General features: G+C 42.7%; 1 protein-coding gene across 2 annotated transcripts in view; it reads left to right on the top strand.

Moving 5' to 3' along the window:
- LOC116039987 (enhancer of polycomb homolog 1-like) overlaps nt 1–23,405 on the top strand; it is a 38,792-nt gene extending 15,387 nt beyond the window's left edge. For both annotated transcript variants that reach the window (XM_035998209.1, XM_031285180.2), the window contains 12 exons: nt 1,537–1,682; nt 2,679–2,885; nt 3,124–3,272; nt 5,489–5,642; nt 6,842–7,000; nt 7,238–7,327; nt 7,529–7,677; nt 8,885–9,306; nt 17,745–17,866; nt 18,297–18,438; nt 20,202–20,613; nt 21,699–23,405. In XM_035998209.1, coding sequence (XP_035854102.1) covers nt 1,537–1,682; nt 2,679–2,885; nt 3,124–3,272; nt 5,489–5,642; nt 6,842–7,000; nt 7,238–7,327; nt 7,529–7,677; nt 8,885–9,306; nt 17,745–17,866; nt 18,297–18,438; nt 20,202–20,613; nt 21,699–21,771 — 2,225 coding nt within the window. In that variant the 3' untranslated portion in view covers nt 21,772–23,405. The remainder of the gene's footprint in view (nt 1–1,536; nt 1,683–2,678; nt 2,886–3,123; nt 3,273–5,488; nt 5,643–6,841; nt 7,001–7,237; nt 7,328–7,528; nt 7,678–8,884; nt 9,307–17,744; nt 17,867–18,296; nt 18,439–20,201; nt 20,614–21,698) is intronic.
- The last annotated feature ends 2,255 nt before the right edge of the window (nt 23,406–25,660 follow it).

Genomic DNA, 25,660 nt, shown 5'->3' with positions numbered 1-25,660 from the left:
GCAGGTGAAATCATAGGTTTGCAACCAAAACAAATTGCTGTATCTGCCGTCTTATCGCCAGTGTAAAGGGTCTTACAGACTAGACACAGCCCAGCTGGCGCGTACAAATGTGATGTCATGGGATCGCACTGACTATTTATACCCGCGCTGGTGCTCGCGACACTAGTTGCAGTCTTCTCCTGAACAGCGGTGGCGCTAATGAGCAAAGGCTCGCGACGTTGCTCTTTCTACAGACTAGAAGAAGAAGAAAAAAGTAAACAACGGCAGAACTGGCAGCAGCATTGCCGTCAATGCTTCGATTTGATTGGATGAGCTACTTGGTCGGATCAAGCCTTTCATTCACCATAAAAGAACTCCTCTTAACCCAGTAAGTTTACAAGAGAGACTTGCAGTCACTCAGAGTCCTGGCATCCGGTTGTCGGCGAACTCGTTCAGGCCTCCCGTTTCTGCTTTGTCGCGTACCGCTGACAAAAAAAAAGAGCTGTGCGCGACCTCTGCTCGCGCGCCATAAATCGGGCGCGCCGGCAGGATATTACCTCATTTTGACGTCACGATGGCGCGCGCCACCTTGGATGCGTCCAGTATAATTCACACTTTACTGCCTACGGTTTCATACGTCCCTCTGTGCTGTGGTTGTCAGCATAAGTCTGTATAAGCGTGGTTCGTTTTCTGTTTTTTACAATGTTTGAAGAAGTTCCCTCATCTGGAGAGAATGGCAACAGGCCGGTTTGTTTTGCGGTATACTGCAGCCATTAGATGCACTGTGTTTTGAATTAGCAATATGCTGTAGCAGACATGTTCACCATCATTTTGCAGCTCAGTTTTTCTGTCATCGAACCATTTAAAATATGGGTCAGTGAGAGGGAATGCTGCATACCTTTCTAAAATGCTTTAGGTTTTAGGTTTTTTTGACAGTGTGTTGATTAGATGGCTCTGATGGTGACAGTGCAGTAAACGTGTTTTTTAGTCCAGTGGTCACAGAAGCTGATGGATTACTGCATTTGCATTTTACCAGACTAATATTTTATTAGATTTCCAGACTATGGCTAAAGATTCTGGCTAGACTGACTGCTGGTAGGGCAAACAATCTTAGCCACAGGCATATTATCTGCATTTCATACCACTTGGCTTGTGTTTGACTTTGCCTGAAATCTACTGCTGCATGTAAACAACATTGCATTATAGAATCATGACATGACATTACTCCACTTTGGTAGATCACATTTGCTCTTGAAACTCTTTTTAATTTAACTAGTCCATCACATAACTTATCCAACACATGTTACAGATTTTCAGAAAACTCTGAAGTTGCCTCTGCAAGGCTAAAAGTGTTGCTTTTTCCCTGCTGAGAAATTAAATATGTTTAATATCCTTCAATAGGTCGTTATTGTTTAATAATTCATCAGGTTCCTGCACAGTGCAGCCTGCTCAAGTGTTTTTTCCCAAAGTGATGTCTCGTTCAGGCAGTTCTGTTCCTGCCGGTGCCCTTTTGAATGGATGTGTCTGTTCAGTAACCAACTCTTTTCCATCTCGCAGCTTTCAGTTTGGATACAGAGCAGCCTGACTACGACCTAGATTCAGAGGATGAGACGTTTGTGAATAAGCTGAAGAAGAAAATGGAAATTACCGCCCTGCAGTTTGAAGAAATGATAGATCGACTGGAGAAAGGCAGTGGACAGCAGGTATTTATCGGTTTGTGTGGGGGAGGGAAATCCTGGTTTGCATGGTTTTTGCACAAACATATCTCTGGCTTTACTTTTACACAGACTAAATAAGCCTACTGAGCCAGTGTATGCTTTACTCTGTAGTGAATGAAATACTGGTTCTTACCCTGTAATTTAGTAATTCAAGAGGTGGGTCATGGCCTCGGTTCGTGGTTTCTTGAATAGTTACAGAAAGCTTCTGCATTTTCTACTCCAAGCTACTACATGAAGTTCTTGTCATCTCTGAATAATAAGTAGGCTACTTAAATTCATAAATCTGTCAAACTTATAGTACAGATCCATTTTTGCGACACGACTGAAGCGTGGTGTTGCGACGTCATACATCCATGGTTGATGCTTGACCAGCAGCTGATTGGACGAATGCGTCACGTGGGTCTGGCTATTCCCGAATTTCAAAACGACCATCGTGGCGGCTGAGAATACAATCTCGTATTTTACGAAAATAGTTCACTGAAACGTGTTTCTGAAAACATTTTAAGCGAGAAATAGGCCATGCAGTTGCTGAATCTGTCTTCATTTCAGATCGACGAAGGTCAGTTTGAAAGATTTTCGTCTACTTCTACTGGATAGTCGTGTCATGTTCAATGGATTCATTTGCATAAAGATGGGCATCGGCAAGCTTTTTGGATGCAAGCATTTTTTCAGATGCAGCAGCACCTTCCCGGGATGCATTGCGGGCGCGTTAGTCGCTTGACGTCACCCATAGGAATAAAGTGGAGCGCAGCGCGACAGAAGCGCCGCACGGCCATGTGGATCCGCACCGTTAGAAGTATGCGTTTATGACGTGTGCCTGAAGGCAACAAGACTCCACCATACTGTTGAAAGCCAAAAAGCAATGTGTTGTAGTGTTTATGGCTGTTTGAAATGACTGCAGCGTGTTTAAAACACATACAGTACATGAGTACTTCCCCCTGAGCATTGCACTGACTTGGCCTTCCCTATGTTGCTCCGCAGCTTGTCAGTCTCCAGGAGGCCAAACTGTTGCTGAAGGAGGATGATGAGCTGATCAAGGAGGTGTTTGACTACTGGAGCCGCAAAAGGAAAACCTGCAAGGGTGGCTCCCTCATCCCCAATGTCAAGCAGGAGAAGAGGGATGGCTCTAGCACCAGCGACCCCTATGTGGCCTTCCGCCGACGAACTGAGAAGATGCAGACCAGAAAGGTTAGAATCTGTGGCCGGGAGAATAAGGCAGACGGCAAGGCAAATGGAAGAATTTGTGTTGTACCTGTTGCATGCCAGTTGTGGCTGCTCGGTGGCCTAGTTGGAAAAATGTCCTTTTTATCTTAAAGGGCAATGATGTTGTTTTTACCCCTTGTAGGACAATTAGCCGCCAAAGAGCAATGCCTCTGATTTCAGCTGATTGTTGTGGGTGTCTGAATTATCACTGTTCCTTTTTCAGAACCGAAAGAATGACGAGGCATCGTATGAGAAGATGCTGAAACTGCGCAGGGACCTGAGCCGAGCTGTCACCATCCTGGAGATGATCAAGAGGCGGGAAAAGAGCAAGAGAGAACTGCTGCACCTCACGCTGGAGATTGTGGAGAAGAGGTAAGTAAGGCCAGTGAGTCAAATTGGCTCGTAGAGAGTTTGGCAGTGGTTGTTTAGGTTGTCTGCACAGCATTAACCACCTCGTTAGGCAAGTAGCTGCTATTAGGAGGCTTGTTCACGGGAGTATGATAAAGGCGTGCTTCGCTTGGCTGATTAGATGACACATTTTCATGAACAGATAACATTTTTGGATATTATCGTGTCATGCAGCTGTGCTCTCATTTTTCCCCAGCAGTATTTTGGGAATGGTTTCTGATTTAGGATTTAAAACACATTGGAGCTCCTGAAAGTCGAGAAGGTGACAGTGTCGAGACCTTTTCTACGTGTTGTGTTTTGGATGGCTTATCTAGTTAACCTTCGTGTCTGATTAGGTTTTTGTTTACTAAGTTGAAATCCCAAAGAGTCAATTAGGACACTTATCTGCAAGATTGATAGTGTGATATTTTCTGTAAGCCAGGCTTCACAGCTTGTGTTAATTGGGGGCACAGTTATGTACACTGTTTTGCATGCATTATCAATTTAGAGTTCATGCTGTTTTATTCAGTAGTGTCAGGAGTAAATTAGCTTCATGACTTCTCTGTGGCTGCTGGATTATTTTCCCCCAGAGTGTTAGGGAGTACACTGGACAACATGTTTGTACTATTTTGTGTTTTTAATTTATTTTGTTTTTTTCCAAGCCCAACTTTGAATTGTTCTTTGTTTCCCCAGCAGAGCCTTTGTGATCCATATAAACATGACATGCAGTGGAATGAAATTTTCTCTGAAAGTAGCTGTCAGTGTGAGCTTAAATTGGACCCTTCTCCTTGAAGTGCTTTTGATTTGTAGTGACATTTCAATTTCCTCTTGTTATCCCGGCCTGGTCTCTGCCTGTGCATCACTGCCAGTGTTCACTCCCAGATTGGACCACTCTATTCTCAATAGATAGCTTCTCTCTGGCCCACTTCGTGATATTATTCCCGTGAAGAGTAACCCAGGTGTACTGCATAGTGTGCGTAGTCTGATAGTAGTGTGTTTTGGGCTGTTCTATTCTTTCACTGAAGTTGAGGTTCTTTTCTCTGTTGGCCACGGCTGTATGGTGTTGACAATTATGCATTAATTAGCAATCGTGTTGGGGCGCCTGGTGAGCTCGCCCGGTTGAGCGTGCGCCCTGTGTACAGAGGCTCAGTCCTTGACGTAGCAGGTTCGGTTTCAACCTGCAGCCCTTTGCTGCATGTCATTCCCCCTCTCTCTCCCACTTTCCCGTATTAATTTGTCCTATAAAAAAGGCAATAAAAGCCAAAAAAAGACTTTTTAAGAAATTTAAAATTAGCAGTCACGTTGCTGAATAATGCAGTATGAATTACAATACAGCGTGGACAGGTTTCTCCATATTTCATACTTTGCAGTTAATGTCAATGTCAGAATGTTGGTTGGGCCTCTTTTTTTAGGTATTTCTTCTTAATGTAAGCTGTACTGATGCTACTGGGACCCGTTTCTTTGAATTCATAAATAAAGTGGATCAATTTAACCATAAACCAGTATTTCCCATACATAGGTTCTACTTGGGCACCCTGCCCAGGTAGATTTATACCCGCCCAAATAGATAAAATCCGAATGACATTTTTTTTCCAATCAACGATGTATTTGTACACACAGACCAGCGGCCTCCTAATCTGTGACTAAGCAAGAAGTAGTAGAGAAGAAGAGAGCGGAAGTAGAGGAAAGCAAGGCTGCCTGGCATGACAAACACCGACGTACCGCGAACCATTATATTGATCTGCTCTAATCACTGACATGAATGTCGTTTATCTCCAAATCGAAACCACCGTCTGTTAAGAACACTCTTTCCACGAAGCTGTTTTTTTTATTATTATTATTTTTTTAGCTTTAACAAACCGATCTCTTGTGTTTTTCCACTCTCCAGCAAAATGTTTTTTTTCTTTTTTCCAGTGTGGTGTCACTCTTTGACCGCCTTGGTATGTTTTATATGTAAATAGTTCTTTCTTTCTAAATTATATTGTTATGTAGTCTTTTTTTCAATAAATAGTTCATTAACTTTTGTTTGACTAGTTTATTACTGAACCGTAGCCATCGCGCGCCGTGCCGTCACATCCTGTGCCACAAGTTAATTCTCAACCTGTGGGAAACACTTCAACATAATCCCTAAATCCGTTCTGCAGTTGATTTGTAAATGTATCAGCGCACCAACTCCCCTACCCTTTCTTCATTTCCTTCAGGAATGTGATGCCAGACTTCGGCGGTGAGGTGATGGCAGAGGCACTTGCACAGCGAGCTCTGGTGAAGCCTGTCTACACCATCCCCATCATTCCCCCATCCAGCGGTAATCAGTACAGACATCAGGACCACTTGGATATAAAGGATTACAAAAAAGTAAGGCCACACATTGACAACACGCCGGCTTCCTCCTAAATAATGTCAGAACAGAATGGAAAATGATTTCCAGAGAAAATGTCGTTCACTGAAGTGAGGAGCTGTACAATGCAGTGTAATGTTCTTCACATTGAACAGTTGACCTTTCATAGATTGATCAAGTACATCATTTAAAATTCTAACTAGGTATGATTTGTTGCAAATCATTGCCACGTAACAGATTTTTGATGAGGAAACCCAATGTTACGGTGAACCTCACTATATACTACTATATGTTTTCTTGTGAGTGTGTGATTTTGATTTTGGCTCGACTTCTTCAGAAAACTAAATTTAATGACCATATTAAATGTATAAAAAAAATATAATAGAACGCACATTTATTGTTATCAGAGGCTCTTGGGTAGCCCTCAGCCAAAAGACTGACGGTTGTGTATCACTCAGTGGTACACTAGAGAGTTGTCATTGAGGCGGTAGGGTCCATGCTATATGTGCTGACTCCTTCAAACTCCAAACATTTAATGTAAAGCTAAATTGCCATATGCTTAGACAACATAGCACTTCATTACACAGCACTACTGTGAACTCTGTGTCACCTCTTCTCATTATGACTTCATTAGCTCCAGTGTCCAACAACCCTGCCCCCGCCCTGCAGGGAGGCGACTACTTCCCCTTTTTTTTCCCCCCTCCCCGCTCCCTTTTCCTCTACCAGCTGGTTGACTGTTCCCTTTTGTTTACACTCGCTCATTTTTGGTTTAACTGTGCCCCCTCCCTTATCACTCTAACCCTCATTTCTTCTGTTGGTTTGACACCGCAGTTCTTCACTGTAAAGTCCCTGCCTCTCTGTTTGCTTTGTCCCCTACGCCTGAGGACTGAATGGGATCTGACTAATCCTAGTAGAGTTGGAGTCTGTTCAGACAGGGAGGGGTCGTCCCACTGGGGAAGTTGGGGTGAACGATGGCACGGGGTGGATTAAGGAGGGGAGGGGCAGCCATCTGGATACGCAGCGGCATCTGGCACATGCTGCCATCTGCATATCAATGCCTCTTTTACTCACTGTTTCTGCACGCGCTCTTTGCCCGTGCACAGGCCACCAACACGAGGCTACCACAGCAGCGTTGCTTTGCATCTTGAAAAGCCTTTCTAATTACGCAGCCTGTAGTAAAAACATTTGTCGTGGTTTTCCCCTCCCCTCCTCACAGCCGGAGAAAACTGAGGCAGTACGAACCAAAAGGAAATATGAAAAGAAACCCAAGATCCCTCCTCTGTCAGCGCCTCAACATTCAGGGCCGTCGGTGTTCAATCCCAAGGACCTCAACCAGTACGATTTCCCCAGTTCAGACGAAGAGCCCTTCTCACAGGTAACGTGATTTAAGATGAGTTTGATATTTATGTGATGGGGTTCAGTACAATACTTTTTTTATATGGATACGAATATAAAAAAAAATGAACAAACAAGAAACTGAGGGTGAAAGCTGTAATCACTCAGCCAGTATTGACTGCTTGGCTAATAATATGCTGATTGTGTCATTGTGTGTAAAAGGGTGTGGTTTCAAGTCCTAAGTTCTTCATTTCCGTACGTTGTCTTTATTGTATAGATCCATTCAGGTTCCTCAGAGGCAGAAGAGGAGAATGACCCAGATGGCTGCTATGCGTTCAGGAGGAAGGCCGGCTGTCAGTACTACGCTGTGAGTGCCCCCCCCGTGACTCCTGTGCTTCTATTTATAGTGCCAACAGCAGGCTGGCCAGTCTGGCCGCCCTGGCTGTTAGTCTTCCGCACTCTGCTGGACACAACAATGCAATAACAAAGACGTGCCTTTTTTTTTTTCCTCCAATAGCCTTCTTTGCTCTCAATTTTAATATGTGACGTCTCCTCTTTCTTCCTTCAGTCTCATCCAGACAAGAATTGCAACTGGCCCTGGGTAAGCCCGTCAGAGGGTGGGCTTGGCAACCCACGCTTCCGCTTCTGTCTGACCTCGCTAAATATGCCGCCGCGCTGCATAGGTTTGGCACGGCGCCGCTCTGGCAGAGGAGGCAGGTGAGTTCAGTCTGACTGTTTGGTTTCCAAGTCTTGGAAATTGGGCTAAATCCAACATTTTGATGTATGCATGACTTCATATTTTGGAGAGCTTTTAATCCACAATTTCATCTTATGACATTTGTGATGTAAAGAATTAAAGAAGTGTGATATGATCAGCATGTTGCCTGGGTACTTTTATGTATTTATCATATTCATGAAAACCTACAAATTCAGTTAAGAAAATTTAAGTCTGAGAACATCTCAAAACTAAAATTGAAATGTGTGTAGGAATGCTGCCAGTACCAATACTGAGCAGGGGAAATTCAGCCAAGTGTTGGCTGTGGTTGCTGAGGTTGTTTACCATACCAGCTCTTTGGCAGGTTATCAGCGATCATTTGGCGGGCACATTCTATTATAAATATCAAGCTGGCTGGTAAAATGATGAACAGGACAGTACCATTTTGGGATTCACGTGCCATTGTGGCCTGCAGACAAATCAGGGAAACTGAGCTTCCACTGAGTTTCTGTTTACAATCGTCCTTATCGCCTGTCCTGAGGGAGACTGAGGGACCAGTCCATCTCTGAATTATGTCGTCTTCAATACAATGTTACTTATGATAGCAATACTTGATAATGTTAGAAAACATTGAGCTAAGTGTTTGTTTAGCCAGACCAGCAAAGTGCCTATAAGGACTGTAATGTTTTTCTTTTCAAAACGCATCCCAAGTTAAATATCTCAACATGGATTTCTATCAAATTTAGTGCATACATTCATAAGTGCATCCTGCAACATGCAGCAACATGGCCTTTGCTCTGGTACCAGCCTCAGACCAAACTAAAAAAGATTTTTACCCCACGAGTGTTAAGGCTGTAGAATGGCAATGTTGTCTCTCTTTATCGGGAATTTAAGCATTACAGTTGTTCCATTACATAAGTGTTCTGTTCTGTACTCATGGCAGAACAGCATGTTTTGCTCAAAAGTTGTTGTTTTTTTTTGCAATACCAAGCTAGATTTTGTACTGGCCCACTGGACATTGTAAATAATGAATGGTATGCAAGGAATAGCCACTCTTGTGCAACACTTCAGTCATAGCCAAAGGATGTTGTAATGTACTGATAATGACTTCAGCATGTTTTTCCTTTCATCTGACCTGAAATGACTCAATTTGGTTTTAACAGTTCACTGATGGGGATTTAATTGTAATGAGTTTTGGTTTTGTTTCAGGATCTTGTTGGACAGAGCGCATACAGATCTAGACAGCATCTGTCAGAGCCTGGACTCTGACCCGGAGCCCGAACCGCTCGCCTCACCACTTCCAAGTTCTCCGCTCCGCAACTCCAACGCCAGTACCTCAGAAACCAATACCTCGGACCCAACCAGCTCCTCCCACCTTCCCCCCCCTTCATCACCCCTGTCGTCGTCATCGCCAACACCTATGGACGTCAGCCAGATTCTTTTGAACATTAAATCTTGCCGCTGGAGGCACTTCAGACCACGGACGCTATCCCATCACCCCTTGGGTGGAGGAGACTTGTCTCGCAGAGGATTTAGGGATTATAGCCGGACAGTGTCAGGAATAACCCGGACCCTGTCTGGAGGGGCCAGCTCCCAAAACCGCACCGGCCCGGCCCCCGCCCCCGTCAATGGTGAGTGGGTTGTTTCCTCTGCCATGCTGCTTGCTGTTTTCTTGTGCATCTTTGGAGTTGTATGTCTTAAAATTGTACAGCTAAATATTTTCATTGGTCCGAACAGTTCATTTCATTGCTTTATTGCGTTGTAAGCAAAGCTGGCTTGACGTCTCACTAGTTTGATGAGCTGTCATTCTCCAAGAATAGTGATTTTTGGAAGTAAATTTAGCAAAGCCTGATCACCCTTTCTGCACTCTGTGCTGTAATTAATGTAGTTGAATTCTGTCTGAGCATCAGCCAGAACTACAGTTTGCTGTTATCAGATGTGAACATCAGTCTCTTTGATCCTAGGGATACTTGTGTGTGGTCCAACACACTTTAGGCCACTTTGTGTGACTGTCATTTATTTATTGAATGCCCATTTTAGGTTGGTCTGATTTTATTTTTATTGATCGTTTAGACTGCTTTTAGGTTGTTCTAGGGATTAGCTTGTTCCCGATTGGCAACAATGTCTACAATAGCCTAGTAAAATAGTAGAAATTAAATATGCCCATTTTGAGTTCTCTCTCGCAAACCAACAAAAGTTTACATTCAGTCTGTCTTACCAAAGCGCAATGTGTGTATCCTTAACGTCTTACACGTGTGATGAATAGATTTCTTTCCCAAGAAAACAATTTAATTTCTTTTAATTTATACATATTTTAAATCCTGCATTGATAATATCCGTGTTCGCTAGCTTGCAGCCCTCTTCTTCCTTGCCTTTGTTGGCGCATTGCTGCGCTTCTAAGTTGTAAAAAAGCAACTGTCGTGCAGAATGGTGTGGCCGCCCTTGTGCATGTGCTTCATTGTGTTTGTGCAATCCACTTGTAAAAACAATGCTTCACAGCGCCACTAGTGGTCAAAACCTCCACAATGTACCTTTTTTAAAAGGTATAGCTAAGTTGTTATAAATTATATGGCAAATTCTCATCTCATGGGACATCAGGACTCCAGACTGCGTTTTGCGACCATTCTTTGAGATAGTGCGAGTATTTTTTTTAAACTACTCGCACGTGTGCGACTTTTAAATTTTTTTATTTCATGTTGAAAAAGGAGGAGAGCAAGTCTGCCAGAGTTGGCCAGTGTGTGTGAGAGGGGTATAGGGTCCGTGAGTGGTTAGTCAACTGCATAACGCTGTGATCTATACTTGTGTGTCTCGTTTTTGTGCAGCACACTCATCGTCCGCACATGCCGTTGCTCAACGCTGTGTTGTTGCCAAGTTTCCGTGAAAATCACGATGTTGCATTCCATAATACATTTACGAGTGGTGATCCGCAGCCGAAGATCATCCATTTTGTTTGCAACAGACCGTACATTTGCTGCGTAGTAATAGCCGATAAGGAGTTAGCGTTAGCCAACCATTAGCCCTTCTCTCTTCATCCCACTTTGATTACTGTCTGAACCCGGCTTGCGTGCACTTCGGTCGGCTGAGCTGTGTTTAGAGACCTCGGCAGCGCTGTGGTATTTGGTCTCATCACAAAATCGACCGCATTTTTATTCAGTGTTGTCTCGGTCTCAGACAAAAAGGACTGGGTTTTATTTCAACACCACAACTGCGTGATATCACTTAATTGTCTGTGCATTAACTGATTTATTCACATTTTTGCATCAATGCTAAGGTCAGCTTCGACATTTGCCACACGCTGCGGTACCGCTCCCTCACTTGGGTGAGAGAGGTAGAAATGTGACAGCAGAGAGCGGAGACCTGCTACATATAGGCTGCTAAATATATCACTATTTACCTCGTAAAAACAAAGAGTGCTTTGTGAGTGTCGTGAGCTCATCTGTCTCTGGCTCCCTCATCACTCAATATAGTGATGAGGGAGATAGTTAGATACTCCCCTTTCCATGGCAGTACCATCACCTTAGATATGGTTGCTATTACAGTGTCTACCAAAAAAAAAGAGACGGGGGAGAGAGAGAGTGTATGGGGCAGAGGCAGAATACAGTACATTGACAATAATGATACTGTTTACATTTCTGAATGTGCATTTGCTAAGCACCGTTCAATTAAAATGTGACTGGGAACTAAAATAAGCAGATTGTAGTTTCTGGCTTTATTACCAAAGCATTTCTCAGTAGTCATGCTTTCCACACAGCATTCCGGAACGCGAGAAAAACGTGCCCTGGTTTATTGGAATTTCTTTAAACCAATCACCCTGGGGTGGTGCCAAGCTCCGCACAGCGCCTCTGCGAAATAGCCTCGGGAAGGAACTTGTTTTGGTGGAACGTGTACGTTCAAAAAGTTGTTTTAGTCGTACGAGAGAGAACTCAGACTGGACAGATAGTCTAGCTAGCTGTCTGGATTTACCCTGCAGAGATCTGAGGAGCCGATAACCATGGTCCTCAGAAATCACAGAATGCCAACACAAAGAAAGTGGAAGGAAACGGACATCAGCGAACAGAAATGCATCCGGCGGAATTTCCGGCGCCACCAGAGCAATGGAACGTCGTGGATATAGACTCATTTGTCATTAATACAGTTAAAATGGGGGAAATGTGAAATATTGCGTTGCGGGTCGATTTAAGGTGTGTGCCCCAAAATGTTCTGCCTGTGCCCCTACATTTTTTTTATTTAGAGGCTACAGTGCTCCTAGTAAAAAAAAAAAGGTTAGTCTGTAGATCTGATAAATCTGATATCTGATAAATAACAGAGCCTCAGAGTGTCAATAGATAGTAGTTATAGTTACTAGTAGAATAGTTTAGAGCTCAGAGAGATGGTGTGTCAGGAAAGGCTGCCTGCTGTGACCATTGGAGGATCCTCTGTAGGACTGCAGCTTCGTGGTGTACATGCAGAGGGGTGTAATTGATAACATTTTCCATGCATACAATCATATGAGGTGCTGTTTTATTGATTTTGTGCATGCGAATATTTTAATGGTTAGAAAAAAAGATTGACTTTAAAGCCAGCTCAGTAGGGATGATATCCCAATTGCAAGTATCGCTTCGGCATTCACCCCAATCCCCTTCTCCAATCATTTACATCAGCCTGTAGTGATCGCTGGCTTAAATCACACACGCGCCACAGACACACCGCCAGACTGCCTGGATCACGATACTTACAAACCAAGATGGCGCGCAGCCACTCGCCAGTGTCCGTCCAGAGAGGGTCTCGTAGCTTGCCAGCCCTCGGCAACGAGTAAATAAAATTCCGTCTTTCTTAGTCATCCGTTTTACATAAGCAGATGCAGATTACTCAAATTCTCCACACTTCCTTGGAATCACGCTTACAGGCTGTTATTCCCTGGAGCAGACGTCGGAGTTAGAGAAGAAAATCAAAGATTGACTATTAAGTGCAAGAGCGGTCACTAACTTTAGTTTTCGTTGTGGGTTTTTATTGGGATCCTAAAGAGAACTGTTTTGGTGTTGAGAGAAAAGACTCATTTGCTGCACTAAGTTAAATGATTGAGCTTAAGACATATTTTAGTTACTTTGGTTACTCATTTTTATAAACATAAAAAACAGTGTGCAGCTCTATTATCAGAGCAAATGCAAGTATCGGATCGGGACTCGGTGTCTGCAAATATTCAATATTTAAAAAATTGGATTGGGGGCCAAAAAAGCTGATCGGGACATCCCCGCAGCTCAGACTCCAATGCTGCTGGTAAATCACATGCACTTTCTGCTTTCAGCCATCTCTCCATATTCTAATACATTCTTTCATTCGTAATTCCTGCTCCCATGGCTTGGGGGAGTCTTTTTATAAAGGCTCTTGTATAAAAAGATTCATCAGAAGTGCTGAAGTGAGTCAGGGCTGGTGGCTGTAGAAGGGGTAACTTGGTAAAAATTGAACCACACTTGGCTGGCTCAGGAAAATGGTAGAATGTCAAGTAAATAACAAAGGATAGGAGTTCATCAGAAACCTTGCCTCTCTTGCCCTAAACGTCCTAGTCTCTGGAGACTTCTACCACTTCTAGGAAACATCTGAATATTTTTTTTTTTTTTTTTTTTTAGGTTTCATTTGTTGGCTTGATGTCAGTGTAGTCAGCAATTATGAAGTTTCTACACACATCTTGGAAGTCTGAATGTATAAAAAGTAGGGCTGCACAATATATCGTTTTTATATTTTAAGTTTAAAACTGTCATATTGCACTCTGGGATTTTATTTTGCTTTAGTACAAAGAGTATATAACTGCACTTGGTACATTCTGTCTTCAGATAAATTTGTCATTAAAACATAAATTTCATGAATTTAGAGTTCACTTTAATATCTGTTTATTTAACGAAAAATCGTTATTGCAATATTCAACAATGTCATCGCATATTTTCCTCATATCGTGCAGCCCTAATAAAAAGGCAGGATGGTCAATGTCAGATCAGGCAAGAATCAAAGAGCAGAACTTGTGCACACTTGTAGATCAACAGGTGTGTAGGTGAAGACCATGGGTCGACAATGCAGAACAAAAGACTCCCACGCACTGCCCTCTAAGGACTGTAAGTTAAGAGCACAGTGTGCGGGAGTCTTAATATGTATGTGTTAAGAATGTGTTTCTCAGGTATATTTCTGTTTTACCTTGCGGTAACTGCTGTGCGAAGAAGGCCTTAGTAATGTGATTGTCTAGACATACTAGTGGCCTGCTGAAGGTATTCAGTTTTGAAATAAGTGTGTAGAAGAGAACTTCATCTCAGGCCTAATCTCAGCACATTCTTATGTAGGAATTCAGTATTTTTCGTCCTTTCCTCCCCTAGTTGGAGCAGGTGTATTCAAGCTGCCAGTGAAGGCAAGTACTCTCCTCAGACTACTACTGGACAAGAGGTTCTGATTAGGGCTGGGTATTATATCCCTTTTTTGTAAAAGACATGTTGACATGCCACTGTAGTAAAAACGTGTGTATATGATAACTTTTATAAGAGCTGAATTTCATTTAGCTGCTTCAGTTTCAGGGTTCTGATATTATGCACGCTGGCTTACTGTCATGGCTAACTGGGACACGCGGATAGAACCCAGCTATCCTTAATGTTATAAGTAACAGCTGTGCTTTTCCTAGTATGACAAGTCAAAATGTCTGCTGTGAAAACAGCCTAAAAGATGTATGTGCTCCAATACCAAAACAGTATTTTTTCAATGCCCTATTTTGAGAGTTTTAAACATGTTTTGTTTATTGAGGTTTTAACACCATGCCCTGGTTCTGGTATCATTTTTGAAATGTCATATTGTGCAGATGTGCACATTTTGTAGTTCTGTCAAATTTGACCTCATTAGATTACTGCTTGTACAATTATTAGTTTATATTATTATATGCGTGTTGGCCTTTTGTCCGCAAAAGGCCAAAACAGCCACAAAGGTCACACTGAAAACACATCTTTTGAAATGCTCCTGCCAGGGTAAAGCTATCAGTGTTGACTTGTAGACAGGGAAAATAGAGGTTTTGGCTTGTTAACTCAAGTTGCCGGAGCCATTATCTTCTTTGTCACAAATGAGGTGACATTTTGCCCGAATGCACTACGGAGTGATCACTGCGCAATAGTAGTCGGGTAGCCTCTGGGGTTTGGCTGTTTTTCAGACTTGTGATTGGCCAGTTATTGCATTGGCTTGCTCTTGACAGCACTTCAATTGTGTTTTTGTGTTGTCATTTGGACAGAGATTATTTCACACAGTGCTTGTGAGAACAGGATTTTATTTGAGAACGATTGAATTTCCTTTTTTATTGTGGACTACGCCTAAGCATTTCTGATACGGTGAAATACTATCTTCATATGGAATGTGACTCTTTCTGTGACACAATGCGTTTCCTGGCAACACACTGTTATGATCACTCGGATAACACCACAGGTGGAATACCTTGAAGTCTGTACCTTGTATCATTGTGTAAATTTGTGCGAGAGCTGTACAATCAGGCCTCAGGAGTATAAACCGTTGTGCGTTTGTGACTTTGTGTTTGATTAGCCTACAAACTGGACTTTCTAGCTTGTTTCATTTTCTTTACCTTGATTCCTGTAGCAACACACCCACATCAACTAGACCCTTGTGTTGTACCATTCTCTTTCTGTCCATAAGCCCACTGAGGCATTGCTTTTGTATATGAACAGGAAAAGTGTCTTACAAACCCCAATTCCAATGAAGTTGGGACGTTGTGTAAAACGTAAATAAAAATAGAATACAATGATTTGCAAATCCTTTTCAACCTATATTCAATTGAGTACGCTAAAAAGACAAGATATTTAACGTTCAAACTGATAAATATTTTTTTTTTTTTTTTTATTTATCTCATTTTTTATTTGATGCCTGCAACACGTTCCAAAAAAGTTGGGACAGGGGCTTGTTTACCACTGTGTTACATCACCTTTTCTTTTAACAACACTCAGTAGGCGTTTGGGAACTGAGGACACTAATTTTCTGAGGACTAAGGTTTCTAGGTGGAATTCTTTCCCATTCTTGCTTGATGTACGACTTCAGTTGCTCATCAGTCCGGGGTCTCCGTTGTCGTATTTTGCGCTTCATAAGGCGCCACACATTTTCAATGGGAGACAGTTCTGGTCTACAGGCAGGCCAATCTAGTACCCGCGCTCTTTTACTACGAAGCCACGCTGTTGTAACAGGTGCAGAATGTGGCTTGGCATTGTCTTGCTAAAACTAGCAGGGACGTCCCTGAAAAAAACTTGCTCTAAAACCTGCATGTACCTTTCAGCATTAATGGTGCCTTTACAAATGGGCAAGGAACCCATGCCATGGGCACTAACACCCCCCCCATACCATTGGGGTTGGGTACTGAAACCCGGCGCTAAAGGGCACCCCCTTAGAAGGGCTGTATGTGTTGGCATGTGTTGTATGTCCTGTTCTCTTCCATCAGGGACCGTGCTTTTAAAAATCACTTTTACATGTTATCCCTTGGATCCTTTTGTCTTTCTATATCCATAAATAAACCAAACCAAAAAAACGGTGTCTACCGGACCAAATAGCAATGCAGATTTCGATGCCTCATTTTGTTGCCACTGAAATGCCTGTGCTTCTCTCTGGTGCTCCGAAACGGACACTACAGGCAACAGAAGCATCGCTGCACCTGACGCTAGTTAAGACTACACTTGACACCAGGTAACGTTAGCCTACCGTTAGCTAGTAGCTGGCTTAAACACGGTTGAAATGCTGACAGCTAACGTTAAACGGTGTAAAGTGTGACTGTTTTTCACTGTAGAGGCTTCCAACACTGGAAAGTATCAATGTGGAACTGCCGTCCACCAACACAGGCGGTGCGTTCACTTGAAACTGGTAAGCCTCGTGGTGCATTCAAAGTTAGTGTAAAATACCCTTTTCCCATCTGGTGGTTGTTTTTGTCGTTTAACAGCAATTTACTGGTGCAATAAGTTGTAATTACATTATTAATAAATCATTTAATTTTGACCATATGGCCTAAGCAATAAACAAGCCGTTCTTTAATGTTGCCAGTTGTCGTTTTGTGCCCTTTTTTTACTTTTTTAAAAAGTATCAGTTCAGGCACCGTTTAGCAATACTTTTTAAAAGTATCACTTTAGCATCGGTATCGGAAAAAAACCAAACTATACCCGACCTACATACCATCACAGATGCTGGCTGATACAAATCTGGATGGTTCTTTCCTCTTTGGCACGGAGGACGTGACGTCCATGATTTCCAAAAACAATTTGAAATGTGGACTCGTCGGACCACTGCACACTTTTCCCCTTTGCGTCAGTCCATCTCAGATGAGCTCGGGCCCAGAGAATCTGGCGGCGTTTCTGGGTGTTGTTGATATATGGCTTTCGCTTTGCATGGTCAAGTTTTAACTTGCAACTTTTGGGGATGCTCCTTTTATACCCAATCATGACCAATTAACCTGTTCACCTGTGGAATGTTCCAAGCAGGTGAGCATTCCCCAACTTTCCCAGTCTTTTGTTGCACCTGTCATAGCTTTTTTTGGAACGTGTTGCAGGCAGCAAATTCAAAAGGAGTGAATATTTGCGCACACAAAAAACAATTTATCAGTATCAAGTTCATCAGTTTGAACAATAAATATCTTGTCTTTGTAGTGTATTCAATTGAATATAGGTTGAAAATGATTTGCAGATCATTGTATTCTGTTTTTATTTGTGTTTTACACAACGTCCCAACTTCATTGGAGTAGGGAGTTTGTACATCATTGAATGGAGTGTTGTCCTGTCTTAAAAAGCTGCCAGCTTTACAATTACTGTTTTGCTTTGTTATATTTCAGAGGTTTTTCCCTCCTGACCAAACGAGAAGTTTTGAGAGAAAAGATGATGCATATCTGCACAAACAAATAGCTTCGGGTTGCTTATAATGCACATACTTATTGTCTGTATAAAATGTATAATGTCTGTTGTCAGTGTGCGTCTTGCTCTGGTCTCGAGTCTCAGCTGAATGCCAAGTGAACCAGCTGAACCGCACAGTAAACAATGTCCAAATTCTGGTTTTTTGACTGGTGCATCTCATCCCTCCTGTCCAGTGTTCACGGCAGAGCAGTACCAGCAGCACCAGGAGCAGCTGGCCCACATGCAGAAACAGCAGCTGGAGCAGAGCAAACGGCAACAACAAGCCAACAACTCTGCAGCAGCTACCAACCCACAGGTCAGTAGGGATGGACGCACAGCTGAGAGCCTTCACCACACCTGGGCCTGTAGTCCAACTTTTTGAACACCAAAAAGCAGATCGATATCAGCTGTTGTGGGTGTAAAAGTATCGGTCATGGTCAGCTGTTTGTATTATTTTGTGCAATTGTTTGTGCACTTCTCACATGTGCGTTTATGACCAAATGGAGGTAAGTGGGAGCCGGAGTTCTTCCAATATGGAAATCCTTTACTGTTGAAGGTCAGTTCAGCCGTCCTTAGGAAATGGGACACGTCCTCATTCCCAAGAGCAGAATTAATGCCATTGGCTCAGTTCCTGTCTGGCAGCTGAAGTGCTGACTCGCTAGTTTCAGCCGTTACAGATACATTTTAGCAGGCCGCCTTAAGTCTTTGGCACAGGCCCACATGTTTTCTGTCTGGTTTCCATCTAGGCTCTCGTGTCCAAGACGTTGGACCAGGCCAGCGCCCAGTTTGCTGCCTCGGCCCTCGTCACCACGGACCAGCTGCTGGCCTTCAAGTCCAAAGAGGAGCTGGTGCTGGCAGGTGGAGTCAACGGGGTCCTGACAGGTGCAGGTGAGTGTCTCTTATTTTACTAATTAAACCAAAAAGCTTTAACGGAAGAAAGGAAGATCTACCTCTGTCAAGTTTTGTACTATGGGGCCCCGCTCCCTGCGGGGCCACCAGCTGATTAATTGGATAAGAAAGAAAAAAAAAATGTGGTTACATGAACTTGATTATTTTTTTCTTACTTACCTCTAATTCTTACTTTTTGTTCTTGTGAAATACTGGATTGCTTTGCCTCTTGAGGTTTCTAAAAATCCTTTAAATTAAACAATCCAAGGGTGAAAATAACTTTTCAATACGATGCAGTCAATACATCACCATTATCACCGTTAACTGTCTTAACAATGACCTCAGCGTTGCATCAACACCTCACTGACAGCGTCAACAAAAACAATGTTTTATACTTATACACGATGATATGATTTATTGCATGGCTGTTGTATTAGATTGCATTAGATTGTGCAAGCAGGGCTCCAGACTAAATTCTTTTTTACTAGGAGCATTGTAGCCCCTAACTAAAAAGTTTTAGGGGCACAGGCAGAGAATTTAGGGGTGCACAACTTAAATCGACCTGCAACGCAATTTTTCACATTTCCCCCATGTTAACTGTTTTACTGAGAAATGCTTTGGTAATAAATACAGAAACTACAATGTGCTGTTTTATTTTAGTTCAGTCACATTTTAATTGAATGGTGCTTAACAAGTGCACATTCAGAACTGTAAACAAAGTGTTATTATTGTCAGTGTACTGTATTATACACTGAAATAATCATATCTAAGGTGTTTAAACTTCCATGGAACGGGGAGTATCTCGGTTAACTATCTAACACCCAGTGTGGGAAATATTGAGTGATGAGAGAGCCAGAGAGAGAGAGGAGCTCACAACACAAGCACTGTTTGTTTTTACGAGGTAAATAGTGATATATTTAGCAGCCTATATGTAGCAGGTCTCCGCTCTCTGCTGTCACATTTCTACCTCTCTCACCCAAGTGAGGGAGCGGTACCGCAGCGTACGGCAAATTTTGGGGCTGACGCTTAAAAATGCAAATAAATCAGCGAATGCACTACAGCACTGACGAGGTTTAACAACACAGCTCCGCCGACCGGAAGTGCACGCAAGCCGGGTTGAGACGTAAACAAAGAGAGGGAAAGAGAGGAGGGCTAACAGCAGGCTAAGGCTAACTCCTTATCAGCTATTACTACGGAGCATTTTCTTTGCCAGTGTAAATCTCAACGTCTTGAAATGGATGATCTCTGGCTGCGGATCACCACTCGTAAATGTATTACGGAATACAACGTCGTGATTTTCACGTGCGGACGATGAGTGTGACCCCGCAACCGGCAGTGGTATTGCTTCTTCATTTATTAATTTATGTCTGTCATATCTGTCTCCTTCCCACAGACGTTTACGCACGCTCGATTATCTCTAGGACCCTCCCCCCTCCACACATTAGCCACTTAGAGTGGCCATTCCCTATCCTTCTCACACTCATTGGCCTGCCACACATTCCGGATTCATTGACGCGCCCCTTCCACGTTTAACGTGTACAAAAAAAAAAAAAAGTTTAAATCCAGAAAAACCAGCAAATTTACTGGTCGCACACTCTAAAATTTTGGTCGCAAAATGCGCAGTCTGGAGCCCTGGCAAGGGTGCCTCATAAAATGGTATGGTTGATACTGAATATGCCAAAATCTTGAAGTCTAGCCAAAGAAAATGTTGATCGGAACATTCAGATTCCTGCGGTAATCCTGTTTCTCTCTCTGTTCACCAGGTGTTTTCAAAGGCTTGCACCTCTCCAGCACCACCGCGGCCCTTCACCAGACCAACCAGTCGACGCACACTACCACCTCCACGGCCCCGACTTTCCTCCAGCCCTCTTCCAACTCGGCGACCCATTCACCCGCCAACGCCGTCCCCACCTCCCTCGCCTCCACCCCCAGCGCCCATGCAGCAGCAGCGCTGGGGATCCTGGGATGCAATGCCGCCAACGCCACCCCTGCCACCACTCAGGTCCTCATCGGGAACAACATCTGTCTGAGCGTGCCGTCGGCCGGCAGCCTGGCCGGACGCCACATCCCCCGGACCCTCGGCAACGTGCCACCCTCTGCCTTAAAGCTGTCCGCCACCACCAACCTGCAGATGCCCAAAGTCTCTGGAGCATCGTCCATGGACATGGGCTCAAGGTGGGGCTTTGTTACACCAGTTTGGCAGAAGAAGAGACATTTGTTTTGAATTACTTCATGCTGATGCAAAAAAAAGCAGCTAAAGACGCATTTTGTGCTTTTGTGTTTTACTGTGATTTATTGTGCTTTTTAGGATTATCAGTTTGTTGTAATGTATTTATTTATTTGGCCTGTGAAGCACTTTCTGACTCAGTCTGTGATAAGTGCTATACAAATAAACTTTACTCACTTAACCAGAATCAACAGCCACAGGCTGTAATTAGTTTAAACTCCAACCGGAGCTGCATGTACATAAAGGCTGAACACAAAAGGGGGCGAATAGACGACAGTTCCTCATCGTATTGTCTCAAACAATGCCTATGTATTTATTCAAATATGCAAAAGAAGAGAACTTGTCACTCTTGTTGTAGCAGTATCAGATAGGGTTGGGTATCGTTTGGATTTTTACGATTCCGATGCCAAACCGGTACTTTTAAAACGATTCCGATTCTTGAAAAACTGAAAAGTGAATGGTTAATATGCTTTCCCGTCTGTTTTGGTGAGCCCAGAGGGAAAATATGGGAAAAGTAGCCTACATTTGCTGTAGCTAGTCAACGGTAAATATTTCAGTCGACGCATAAAGTGGAACCGAAATGTGCGTTCTAATCCGGTCCGATTCCTACCGGTCGCGCAGGAACCGGTTCCATAGTGGAACCGGGTTTCAGTACCCAACCCTAGTATCAGGTCACCTTTTTTATGCAGTGTTTGTTTCTGGATAAGCAAGAGTAAAGCCCTCGCATCAACATCCAGTCCCTGGTTTGAGTATTCAGTTGGACCTGGCATCTAAATATTGCCATTGCAGTGTCTGCCAAAGACAACTGAGAAACATAAATCTGCCAGAAAGAGGAGCTGAGCTGTTACGTCAGAGCTCTTCAGTATTCTCACCCACACATACACACACACACACACACAGAGAAGAGATCTGTTGACTGAGATCTAGGACAGTTAAAGATGCTGTTTTGACAAAGTAACAACAGCACACGGGAGATAAAAGATGAAATGCGGGAGATCATCAGCGTTAATCTTGGCTTCCCTCTCCTCCACAGGGATAATCACGACGAAGACAAGCCAGCACTGAACAGTATAGCAGACAACACAGTGGCCATGGAGGTGACGTAGTAGCGGTGCAGTGAAGAGTCCACTCTTTAGGTGCTGTGCATCGTAGCATCGGGAATGCAAAAAGGGACAGCAGGACTCTGGCGCAGACTGACAGAACGACGGGGTGGCTGCGGCCGCTCGCTTGCAATTCTCATCTCTCATACTTTTTAAACCTTTTTTTTTTTTTTTTTTTTTTTTGTTATGTTTTTTGTTACTGTTAAAAGTAAAAGATCTGTAAATTATGAATATGGCAAAATTAGTATATGTACAGTAACTACATATTTGTAATATCCCCCTTGTATATATTACTTGAATACAGAACTGTCCATTTGTGATGTTTTGCACTTGGAGTCAAACTTAAAAGGAAAAAAAAGTAAACCAAGTAACTTGAGTGTGAGAGATGCGGGAGTTGTATAGAGAAGAGTTTTATCACATCATGTGCATGGTGCGGAGCCTGCTGTTTTTATCTATTTATTGTGCTGTGTTTACAGGTTATTTTTGTTTTGCTTTTGTTTTGTTTTTATTTGTACACTGTACCTTTTTTGTTGGTTCCTGTGCTGTAGTAAATGTTAGGTAGCTACGGACTCCTGGGTATTTTTGTATATTGTGAACACAAAGCAGGTTCTTCTCCCCCCCCGCCCCCCCCCCGTTTTATTTTGGGTCCCTGTGCTTCTCTCTGTGGATCATGTGAAAATCAATGGTGACATACATACATACAGGCCAGGAGGAGGAGGAGGAGGATGATGAAGATGAGGCGGTGTGTTGGCGGCTGACTGTGGTTCACTCGAAGAGAGGTGCTCCTCTCTCCCTGGGAGCTTCCATTAACATTGTCCCAAACACAAGTAACAAAACAGGGATGAAGTCTCTTCCCAGAAGCCTCTGCTGCTTCAGATTTAAAGCACTATTTTTTTTGTGATGTTTTTGTTCATGGTTTTGATAAATATTAATGCTGCTTTTGTATTTTTTTTTTTTTTTTTTTTTTTTTTTTATTTTAAAAGGGGTTGTTCTTCATTTTCATGCAAGCGGAGTCCCCTTTATATTTGTTTTATCCCACAGACATTTTTGTAAAACGAGAAATTCAGTTATTTTTGTATTTTCTTCTTGTGGTAAACTTGATTGTAAGCTTTTCGTTAATTGAAAGACTTCATTCTTTTGTTCGTTACTTGTTCATGCATAGGTGATAAGGGAGGTAAATGGGCAGTAATCGCTGTACGTGTCTCATCATTCCAGTTTTTAATAACAAAAAAAATAAAAATGCTAATGAGGGGACAGATGAGGAGTGGTGGGAGAACGGCAGTTTTCTCCTCTCGCTTCCCCTTTTTGTCTTTATTTTCGTTTCTTTTTTTTCTTTGAAAAAAATAATCTCCAGACGGCTGCAAGGCCAAAAAACCACAAGTATTGGGTGCCTTCCTTTGGGGAATTTTATGTACTCTCTTCTGTGAAGAGTTAGGCACAAAGGCAGCATTACTTAGTAGTGCTTCTCGTCTTTGTCAGAATCTGAATGCCCAGTCCAATGGCAGGATATATCCTTGAGGTTTACTTGTCCCACCTGGAGGCTGAAAAGACTTAAAAAAAAAAAAAAGATAAATAAATAAAAAAATGTGACCGAACTCTCACTAAAATAAGACAATAAAGCCCAGGGCATTAAATGTGAATCGTTGGGGCTCCGTGTCATTTTTGTGTGTGTGTGTGTGTGTCCACAAGGATCTGAAAATATAGATGCAATCCATCTGGCGGAGTCAGGTTAGCACTACTGTACCCATCTGAGAATTGTCTCTTCACCCCAATGCAATTTGTTTTGTGGCTCACAGCATTAAAAAATCAATATATAGGACTTATAGGATATCTGCTTATTCACCTTGCTGAGAGTTGGATGAGACGATGCCACTCTCACATCTCTCTTTTTTAAAATATGAAGCTGGAGCCAGCAGTCACTTAGTTTAGCTTAGCATAAACACTGGAAGTGGGGGGAAACCGCTAGCTAGCTAGTTCAACTTGTAGTTTTTTTTTTTTTTTTTTTTTTGTATGTGTTAAAAAAAATCTACGTTGTACGTTTTTATTGGTGATCTTTGGAGGGGACACCAGGGATCCTGCATGGTGGAGCTGTACATCTCCCTCATGGTATAGTTGGTTCTGCAGCATTGTCTCGTGATTCAGGAAGAAACAAAATAACTCGCACTAATTCCCTGTAGCAACTCCGCTGTGTAGATATCACTTCCCCATCAGAGGCCGAAATAACTCCCCCCGAGGTTTCCAATTTAACCCTACTGGAGCGCTGCCAGCATTTTTTTTTTTTTAGCCACATAATTTATGTTGGAGAAGAGAAATCAGTCAGCAGTAAGACAACTGGCCCACCTCACAATCTGCAGGGTGGGAGGTAACCCTGCCGCTTGCTTTCTCATTACCGAGCGATTTTGGTGCAGACCTGAAATAAAGTTGTTTTTCTCATCAACTTTTCTGGGTGTTTTGTAGCGGAAATAAATCAGTGATGTCCTCTGGGGAAGATAGCTGCGACTGTAGCACATATCTTGGTATTTTTTCCATTAAATTCACTACACATTTATTTCCCCCCGAAATGGCTTATGTGCGTGAGAGTCTGCAGCTTCTTTCTCTTTCTCCCAGCTGGAATTCCTTCTGTAATGGAAACTAAGCATGTGTGAGGGGTTGATGTCCACTCTCGCAGACCAGGAGGCAACCAGCTTTTGTTTTTTACACTGTTGAGCAGTGGTGGAAGACATATTCAGATATTTTACTTAAGTAAAAGTACTAATACCACACTGTAAAAATACTCTGTTACAAGTAAAGGTCCTGCATTGAAAATGTTAAGTAAAAGTATGTAAGTTTCATCAGGAAAATGTACTTAAAGTATTAAAAGTAAAAGTACTCAATGCAGGAAAATCCTCACAGTTTAGAAACTAAACGATCAAAACAGTTCTGTCAATCAACTAAGTGTTTGATTGGCTAATCATTTCAGCTGGACTTGTAGGCCTATATGTATTGTTGGGTAGTTGAATTTATAAAAGTCTCGCATTGCCAGACCTTCCTCCACAGAGGAGGGTCTGGCGAGTCCACACAGCATTCCGGTATGGGTGAAAAATGAGTATGGGTGGCATTTCTTTAAACCAATCACAATCGTTGTGCGGCGCCAAGCCCCGGACATACATTAATGACGGTGGCGCTGCAACATAGCCTCGGGAAGGAACTTGTTTTGGTGGAACATGTGTACGTTCAAAAGTTGTTTTAATTGTGCAACAGAAAACTCAGATTGGACAGATAGTCTAGCTAGCTGTCTGGATTTACCCTGCAGAGATCTGAGGAGCAGTTAACCATAGTCCTCAGAAATCACAGAATGCCAACACAAAGAAAGTGGAAGGAAACGGACATCAGCGAACAGAAATGCATCCGGTGGAATTTCCGGCGCCACCAGAGCAATCCCGGAAGTGGAACGTCGTGGATATAGACTCATTTGTCATTAATACAGTTAAAATGGGGGATTGGACAGATAGTCTAGCTAGCTGTCTGGATTTACCCTGCAGAGATCTGAGGAGCAGCTAACCATAGTCCTCAGAAATCCACCGGAGTTTAGAATGCCAACACAAAGAAAGCGGGAGGTGACGGACATCCGGCCGTAATTTCCAGCGGCTCCTGAACAATCCCGGAAATGAAACATCGTCGATATATAGACTAAATATATAATAAAACATGTATTATTTGTATTATACATGTATGTATTTTATAAACTACGTGTACTATGTGTGCAAAACTCTTAATTTGTAAAGTAACTAGTAACTAAAGCTGTCAGATGAATGTAGAGGAGTAAAAAGTACAATATTTCCCTCTGAAATGTAGTGGAGTACAAGTAGAAAGTGGCATGAAAACAAAAGACTCAAGTACAAGTAGTCTATACCTC

The sequence above is a fragment of the Sander lucioperca genome, chromosome 23 (genome assembly GCF_008315115.2).
Source record: "Sander lucioperca isolate FBNREF2018 chromosome 23, SLUC_FBN_1.2, whole genome shotgun sequence".
Lineage (NCBI taxonomy): Eukaryota > Metazoa > Chordata > Actinopteri > Perciformes > Percidae > Sander > Sander lucioperca.
Note: the sequence above shows the minus strand (reverse complement) of the source record. Positions and strands in the feature narration are given on the sequence as shown.